The sequence below is a fragment of the Coffea arabica genome, chromosome 1e (assembly GCF_036785885.1).
Source record: "Coffea arabica cultivar ET-39 chromosome 1e, Coffea Arabica ET-39 HiFi, whole genome shotgun sequence".
NCBI classification, from domain to species: domain Eukaryota; kingdom Viridiplantae; phylum Streptophyta; class Magnoliopsida; order Gentianales; family Rubiaceae; genus Coffea; species Coffea arabica.
In genome coordinates this window covers 35,703,021-35,712,590 of record NC_092311.1, presented here as the reverse complement: position 1 = coordinate 35,712,590, position 9,570 = coordinate 35,703,021, and the positions used below count along the sequence as shown (strand labels likewise).

General features: G+C 34.1%; 1 protein-coding gene across 1 annotated transcript; it reads right to left on the bottom strand.

Moving 5' to 3' along the window:
* Positions 1 to 6,953: 6,953 nt before the first annotated feature.
* Positions 6,954 to 9,322, bottom strand: LOC113702427 (GDSL esterase/lipase 2). Its single transcript, XM_027223642.2, has 5 exons — positions 9,034 to 9,322; positions 8,820 to 8,944; positions 8,490 to 8,717; positions 7,715 to 7,976; positions 6,954 to 7,348 (listed from the first exon to the last, which is right to left on the bottom strand). The coding sequence occupies exons 1-5, from the start codon at positions 9,308 to 9,310 to the stop codon at positions 7,107 to 7,109; spliced, it is 1,134 nt and encodes a 377-aa protein (XP_027079443.1). The 5' UTR covers positions 9,311 to 9,322; the 3' UTR covers positions 6,954 to 7,106.
* Between the last annotated feature and the right edge of the window lie 248 nt (positions 9,323 to 9,570).

Below are 9,570 nucleotides of genomic sequence, written 5' to 3'. Positions count from 1 at the left end.
TACCCGACGGGTCTTTTATTCTATGTTCCGGATCCGGATCCGGGTCGGGTCTACCCGAACAAATTTAGCAAAATTTATAATTTCTAATAAAAATGAGAAAAAAATATATTTGTAAACTAATTTCTAACTAATGCAAAGAAAAAACCAAATAAGAAAAGAAATCAAATTGACTTTATTCAAATACATCACCCTAATCAAATTATATTGATAAATATATATTTTTTAAATTATTAATTCATTTATATCCGGATCCGGGTCTAATACGGGCCGGAATACTATATTCCGTATCCGACCCGTTTTTTTGTTTGACAAAACGGATCCGGATCCGGAAAACAGAATTAAATCCCTACCCATACCCGCAATAATTTCACGAATCCGGTCCGGATCTGGGTCTAGACCCGACCCGTTGACAGGCCTATTAAGGCTTCTTCTTCTTCTTCTTCTTTTATAATAGGGTTAATTCCACTTTGTCCCCCCAAACTTTGGACGATTACCCACTTCAGTCCCTAAACTTCAAAATGGGACACTTAAATCCCTAAACTTATAAATACCTCCCAATTAAGGAAATTTGTTGACAGAATCCTGAATGTCATTAGTGGTCGAAGTGTCCCATTTTATAAGTTTAAGGATTTAAGTATTCCATTTTATAAGTTTAGGGACTTAAGTGTCCCAATTTATAAGTTTTAGGGACTTAAGTGTTCCATTTTAAAGTTTAGGGACTGAAGTGGGTAATCGTCCAAAGTTTGGGGGGACAAAGTGGAATTAACCCTAATAGATTTATAATAATTTAGTTAGCTTGTTTTTGGGGTTTGTTCTAAATGTGTGCAAAACAAGTGCTGGAGGACTTCTATCCATTTCTATAACAGTGCATTCTACCTTTAATCTCATGTGTCTTTTTAATCTGCAACTTGTATCCGCCAAAAAAGAAAAACGAAGAAAAGAAAAGATGAAGAATTAGGCTTTCCTCGTTTTCAAGCAAATCTGTAATGGTAAAGTTGCTGCAATTTATAGATCTAAAAACCTAGTATAAAACTAAGAGCAAGAAGGAAACTTGCAAATCTAAGGTCTAAGGCAAAATAAGAGAAGAAAAAAAGGAGCCAGCAGCAAATGGATAGAAGAGAAAGAAAAAGAATAATAAGTTTTCATGTTTTAGTTTGATTAAATAAAAAAAAGAATACCAAACATGAAAAAACAGGATTAAAAGACAATTTTGACAGGAAACAAAGAGAAAAAAGAAAAGATTGGAAGACAAAAGGAAAATTAGTGGACGGAAGTCGACAGAATGGTGAACATGAGCACATGACAGTTAGAAGATGTAGGCAACAGAATGAGGTCTCCGTTTGGCAAATAGGTTTTTGGGACGTTTGTCTAAAATTTTACTATAACTTATTATAGAATTTGTAGAAAAAATTTTTAAAATAAAAAACTTTTTTCTTTCTTTTTCATTTTTTTTTTCTTTCCTCTCCTCTCCTTCTCTCTCACCTTACCACTCTAGTGCTGGCACTGACACCTCCGCCTGCGACTAGCGCCAGCAGTAACAGGCTTTCTTTTTTTTTTTTTGTTTTTTTCTCTCTTTCTTTCTCTTCTCCCTCTTCTCCTTTCTCCTCCCTCCCTTCCTCCTCCCCTGCCCTCCCCTCTCACCCGCCGCCTCTCTCCCTCCCCCATCCCTCCCCTGCCACCCTCCCCCACTCCCTTTCCCTCTATCACGTGATCTGGTCGCGCAGGGGAAGAAAGGAAAGGAGGAGGAGAGGGAGGGAGGAGAAAGAAAGAGAGAGAAAGAAAGAGGGAGGAGAAAGAGGAAAAAAAACTTCTATCAATGCTAGAAAACGTGGCCGGCGTCGAAAGAGGTGCCCTTTGAAACGTGGCTGGCAACGGAAGTGGTGGTGGGTTGAAGTGGGGGAGAGAGAAGAAGAAAGGAAGAAAGAAAATTTTTTGTGTTTTTGGGTATTTTGAAGTATCTATTTTAAAAACTTTAAAGAGTTTTTTAGAATTAGTGTAACTAAAGTTGTTAAAAAACTTGTGGGAGTAAAACTAGACAAAAAACCTAATTGCCAAACAAGGCCGAGAAATTAGAGATAGTTACCTTAAGTTTTTTAATATTTCATTTTCCCCTTTGATGTTTTGGATTGCTATCAAAGTTCTCAAAACATTTTCTAATGTCAAAGTTCTCAAAACATTTTCTAATGTCATTTGCAGGATCGATTTTGATGTATCTTTTCAAATAAGTCTTGTACATTTAGTTATAGACTCATTAATTTGCATCTAAAATTCACAAATATCAAATTAGAGTTAGACTTTAATACTTTTGAATTTTACTAAGCTGTGTGAAACAAACATGAAGAATAAAGGATATTTATTTCCTTATGTCACTAATAAATCTATAAGTTATTTCTTCATACAATTTTATTTATATAATACATATTTATGATATAATAATGATAATACCCGGCTCTTAAATTTGTCCAATTTTGATCCAATCCATTGATTTTTAACCCTGAATTTAACTCAGCCACTGTTCGATCCGAGTTTTAAAATATAGCTTTTGACCTATTCATTTCTCAAGTCATATCATCTTTTTTTTTTTTTTTTTTTTTTTTTTTAAGGTGTGTCCCGCAGGGAGTGGACCCCGCAGACTATTCACCACCCTCAACAACTTGTTGGCAGCAAGGTTCGAACCAGGGACCTGAAGCCCCATCTTCAGCAACCTCAACCACCAGACCAAGCCCCTGAGGGCAAGTCATATCATCAATTTTGTACGCTAAGTGCAATTGGTATCCTCCAGCTCCAAGAACGATTCGCTTATAAGGCTCCACTAGACAGTCATTCTGGACCAGTAATATCTTCACAATCAACTTTTGAGAAAAAAAAAAGCACTTTTGGGTCAAACCCATGCAACTTATTCATATAACATGCAACAGATTTTACAAAGTTTTGGTTCTATTAAAATTTTACCTTATCCAGCATTCTCTACGGAAGGGAAAAAATCTAAAAACCAATAACCATAGTTGGCTTCCATAGTTTGATTACAATAATCATGATTTAAAATACTCTGCTGCGTGTCAAATACTACAATTTTGACAATTACCTAGCCAAATTGTACCTAGAGATGGCAAAATGGGCGGATGGGCGGGATTTGCTTGGGTTTGAGATGGAACCGAATCATATGGGTTTGGACCCAACCTTACCCATATGTATTTTGAGACTAACTTGGGCGGGATCACTTTGGGATGAGTTTAGATTGATCCCGCCCAATACCTAAATCTATTTTCTACATATTTTTTTTCCTTTAATTCATTTTTATTTTTTATATAATTTTAATATTTTTGATTTATTAAATTTCTTTTAGTTTTATTAAATAAACATGCAAGTGCTTTATACTCAGGATTCCCACCAAAAATTAGATTAACAAATAAAGGAAAAGATAGATATACAGCCATATTCCAACATATATCAAGATGGCTAAGGTACTTAGGGTGTTGAATATTTATGCTCATCATTGTTTAAGGATGACAGGTCTAAACTGACTGAAATACTAGAAATTCTTGTGAATAATGACTAGGAAGATTACTAGATTATATTCGCTGGTATGACTATAAAAATTGTTAAAGATAATTTTTGAATCTAGTATTTCCCAAAATACTAGATTCAAATGGGTACCCAAGTATTTCCCATATTTTTTAATCATTGTCCAATGGGTATCCAAGTATTTCCCAAAATTTCCCATCAATTAATGGGTACAATTGGGATTTGTCCCATTTTAAACCCAATATCAAATTCCAGTACTCATCCCGCCCAAAATCCCCATGAGCATGGGTAACCCATTGGGACTTGGGACAAATCGCCACCTCTAATTGTACCCAAACAGCCTTTTATATTTTTAGGCTTCAAGGGGAGAACTAGAGGGCGAGGATAGGATTTGAACCATAGTTATTAAACTCGGCCCGGGAAGGAACCCGGTGAAAGAGGTGGGTCAATGGGTTACTGGTTCAACTAGTGAGTAAGTGGTCCAACCGGTGGGTCACTAAATATATTTAAATATTATGTCTCATAATTTTATGCCATGATAAATATTCAGTTAGTCTAATTTATTATAGAATCATTAATTCTTATAAGAATTAACAACCTAAATTTAATTAGTAATCTACCAAATTCAAGTATAAAATTTTATCTAAGTGTAATTATCTAGTTTATTTATGAATTTTAAGTGCAAAAGTTTATTAAGAATAATTATTTGCCTTTAAAAGGAATTGTGTAATATGTTATTTTTTAAGTCAATTTCATAATTTATAGAGTTTGGGGAATAATAAAATGTTATTAAAAGATTTTAAATAAATTTTGTTTTGAAGAAATAAAATAAGAATAAAAGTCTAGCATATAGTATAAGAAGGACAAGATAACAACATATGGGTAGTTGGTCCAGTGGTGATTGTATTCTATCAACATGCCCGACGTTTGGTTCATCGGGTTGACCGGTTGAACCGCCGGACCGATCGGGTTTAATAACTATGATTTGAACCCATCTCTATTAACTTTTCTTTGAATTTACATTAATGACAAAAATACATACAAATCAAACATGACAAAATAAATATAAATCTGAAATTAATAGATATAATATATTTGAAAATTAATACAAATAAAGATAAATTCTAACATATCTTTCATCCAAATGAATCGTTGTACACCTATAAATATAAATATGTGCATGTCTTGTCAGATATGACAAATCATAGTGGTTCAATGTTTTGACAAAGTCTTTAGCGTTGACTTTTGAGCAAATCGTAGTGGTTCAATATCTTCATAACTCTAAACCCCGCATCCAACTCTCTAAAGATGGGCCTAGCACTGAAGCCTTAAAACAAGAAGCATTACAGTATTACTTGATCCTGATCCCACTAAAATTCAAATTGATTCATTTCTGTATATCACTCTTTTTCCCCTCTTTTTCTGAATGGTTGCCACGGACGTATAGTTCTATCCTACACTTACGTCTAAACAGCAATTACCCTAGTCTCAAGCAATTTGGGGCATTTAACTGGTGAAACCTCGAAGATTTATTACCAGAAATTGGGTCCCCTAAAGAATATAATTTTTAGTTTCCAACATTTACTTGTTTTTAGAGTTAGCAATCTGTAGATTAAACTATTCAAATTCTTAAAGCGAGAAATACATAATTTCAGCCCAAGAATAGAATTTTGGAAAGGGATGAGCTAACACATAGAATTGCTCATCAATCTCATGATAGGCCAGACAAATTTCCCCATCCAAAGTAATGATAATTCAAGGGAATTCCACCTTCAGTTCTAATCTTCTGTGCAAGTCAGGTGTTAAAAAAATTGATTTTGCAATTCAGCGGTAATTTCGCAACTTTTTCTTCAAAAGTTTATAATATTCCCTGTTGGCATCTAAAGTTTCCGATTTTTTTTTATCAGAAAAAAGAAACAATTAACATGTTGTGCATATTTTGATAGAATCCTGTTAGACCATACATAGTTAGCTCTGTACGTGGATAGGAAATTATTTGAAATATTATTAAAATAATTACTATAGCATTTTTTGTACTATAATGTATGTGAGATGAAAAGATAATTAATTGAAATCATGTTTGCAATGCAAGCAAACATAATATTATTTAGAATAATTTTACTATTCATATACACTCTTTGTAAATAACACTTTAGGCCTAAGGTTAACATATTGTTATACTGCACTCTGCATGGAACAAGAATTCCAGACCTTTCTTGCTTGAAACTCCACGTTGATGTTTCGTTTCACTAGATGTATAGCTGCCCCTGTTGTTGCAGTAATCCGGTCTAGTGGATTCTTTTTGCTTTCAAGGGTTCAATAGAAATGATTCTTTAAGAATTTATAAACCTAATTAATACAGTCTAACATAATTGTTAGAATTGAACCCAAAATTATTTACCTGTACTAACATCCTCTTGTTATACTGAACTCTAACTGAACTAATTATTTACACGTAAAAACCCCGCCAAGAGGCCTGCCAAGATAATATCCTACACAGTGGAAGCAGATTATCGGATGTCGCCGAAGGGACAGTCGAAGCAGATTATATCCTACTATAAATACAGATGCTTCCTAGTGTTGGTGCTATATATGATCCGGAAATTTGTATAATCGCGTTTGAATTGCTATTTTCTAAAGTTTCTGTAGAAAAATATATGGTAACGAATTTGTTATTGAGAATTACCCCTATGAAAGGTAGACTAAATAAGAAGCCCCTAAATTATTTTAATTATCTACTTTTAATCCCTTATCTATTTTAAATCTCTAATCGGCCTCTTAGGACTAAAAGGTATCAAATTTTGATCTTTCAGTCCATTTTCACAATCAGATCCATCAAAATTTGCTCTTAGATTTAGTACTTTAACGGTGGGGATGGATTAAAGTATCAAAGTTTAACGATTTTTATTTTTTTAAGGATCAATTTGAGGCTTAAAAGAGATAAAAGGTTAAAAGTTAACAATTAAAATAGTTTGAGGATTCTTTAGATAATTTACCCTTTTATGAAAATCAATAGTTTTCTTGTTTCATAATTTTGTTTCTTTTTTCTTTAATTTTTTTTTTATGTAGGAGAAGAGTGGGAATTCAAGAAGTTGGGAAGGAAAAAAGGAATTAGAATCAAAGTGCTCTAAATTCTGAAACCTTAATCTTAGCTATTAGACTTAGGTTTACTTGACTCTTATTTCATACTTTCCTTACCGTTGACTCCCTGTTATATCTAATTTGTTATAGGGACTTCTTTCAAAACAAAAAAAAAATAGTTTTAGGGATATCCCTCTGGAATCATACCATAGCAAATGATATCCTCTTATACGATACTAAGGTTTTGATGATTCACTAGCGTTTCTAATTATAAGAAAAAATGCAAAGAAAAAAAAGGAAAACATAATGAATTTTGTATTGCAAAAAAAAAAAAAAAGAAACAAAAGTTTTATCTAGTCAAACACGCTTATTTCAAACTATTTGTGAAACAATATGATGAAACAAACACATGTATACACACTTTTTGGCAAAAGAACAAATAGAACATGTGCTTTTTGTTATTCTTAAAGTGAAAAAACAGACATTAAGAATCATAAACTTCAATAAGAAAGCTGAAAAAGTGACTTGACATTGTAAGGCCCTGTAAGCTTGGTGGGTCCGGACCACATGAGCTTCGCGAACTGCTCGTTGGCCGCTTGGGTCGGATGGGTGGAGTCAAAGAACAGATAGTCTTGGGGATTATCGCATAACTCGTACTCTTTTATTGCCGTCTTCCCTCCACAGCTATGATCTCCTCTGTAAGGACCGCCTCCACAGCATCCAGTCTTGGCTTCCTTCAAACCTTTTTTTTTTTTTAAATTTTTTGTAATCAAATCAAAAAGCAAAAACAAAGAGTAATTAGTTACTCCACCATGCGTGCATGCTTATTAGAATTGTCGAAAAAAGGTAGCACAAGTACACTTAGAAGCATGAGAAATTTTATCTTGGTCCGAATCAATTACCCAACAAGCCCAGCGGTTGGTTATTGTCCAATTTGATACCATCAATTGGACAAATGAAGATTTCATGATCTTATTTGAATTGCATGTGAAATTAATAGACTCTACAATCTTTTTTAGAGTAATTTCATTGATCAGATCGAGATAAAATTTGCGATATATAGGAGCACAAAGTCAACTATAGCTGGAGTAAAGTTAGATGCATTTACCAAATTTTGATGGATTGTCAATTGTTTCATTGAGAACGGTGAAGAAGTCAAAATATGAATACTTGAAACCTTTGAGCTGCTTCTGCAGCTGCTCAAGTTCCCGGGAAAGCAAGACGTTGTGCAACTTGGGCAAAGCTACATACTCTTCTTCACACTCTCCATTTCCTCCCGCAGCTACGTTAAGAGCTCTAAAGGCTGGAATACAACCTATAGCCGGAACATTCATAACTGCAAATTTTCTCCCACCTTTCTTGTATATTTCCTGTTATGCATGGTATTGATCAGAGAGTTTCCAAAGATCCACAAGTAGTAGTAGTAGTAGTGAAGTGGGGAGATCAATTTCACACACTCATATATATATATATATATATATATATATATATATATATATATATATATATATATATATATATATATGTGCGTGTGTGTGTGTGTGTGAGAGAGAGAGAGAGAGAGAGAGAGAGAGAGAGAGAGGATTCCTGATTTTATATATCACATAACTTGGTAAACAATAAACGATTACTATAGCTGATAGAGTACTCAAAAGTCAAAACTACTTAACAAGAAAACTACCAAAAACTAAACTTTATCCAAAGAAACTGCCTAACGATAGTATGGAAATTTCTTCAATTTATTAGGTTTGGCTTAATATGGTAACAGTATTTCTTGTTATTCATGGTACAATAAAGATATTTATAGAGATCGCTCTACAGCTAATTTATGTTTAGATGTAGCAGTAAAAGTTAAATTTACAGGTTTAATATGTCTGTTTTACCTTTAAGACAGTTGTAATATTGCCAACCACCATAGCTACATAATCTTCTGGGGTAGACGACTTAAATATGCTGGAATTCGTAGAATCGGTCGAGTAATCATTACCGCCTATGCAGAACAAGTATACAGCATTCGACACAACTCGTTCTGCTCTTCTGTTACCGAGATTCGACCTCAACTTTTTCTCAGCCTCGTTAAAATACCACAGCTGCTTTTTAAGGTCGATCACCTGAGAAATGATTCGAGATTAATAGCCTATATTGATTGAGAATATTAATTCTATCATCAGTGTTAGTGCTACATGATTAAACTACATAAGTTAATTACATACAAATCCGGGAAAGGTTTCAGCTAGAGCACCAGCTCCACCAGATGCAAAGTTGGTCCCATAAGCCAACTGATATTGAGAACCAATTTGGAGATAGGGTTGAAGGAATGGAAGGTTTGCATATTGAGCTGCAAAATAGTCATTACAACAAAGTAATTAGCCTGTTATATAAGAACATATATGAAAATTAAGGATGTGATTGAGTGCATGCTTGTACCGATAAAATCCGGGATAACACGGCCATCAGAAAACGCCCCTGATGGATACTTGAAGAAAGATTCTCCGTATGGAGGAAAGTTGGCCTGAAAATCAACTGTTGTGTTGATATAGTTGTTATTTCCGGGATCAAAAACTGAATCACCAAAGGTGAAGAGGGCAGCAGTGGTTTTTGGATGATGGTCATGGTCACGATGAAAACAATCTGATGGGGTTGTTAGGCTTCCAAGGACAACTAATACTACTATTAAGCATTGTTGGATACACAAATTCGCCATTCTGAAGCTTAATTGACTCTATTTGTCCTGGTCATCTTCATGGGTAATGTTCAATTTATATCGCTGCATAGGCAAGTCGTTTACGGATTTTGGAAACTTCTTGGTAGTTTCTTTTACCACCAGCTGAATTGGTGTAGTTGTTAATTGATGCAGTTGTTATTTGTGTACTTTCAATCTGCACTCAGAAATGTGATTGCTTTGCTTTTCAAAATTTGATACTACATGGAAGAGTGAAGTTGCACTTTTAGTGAATACATAAC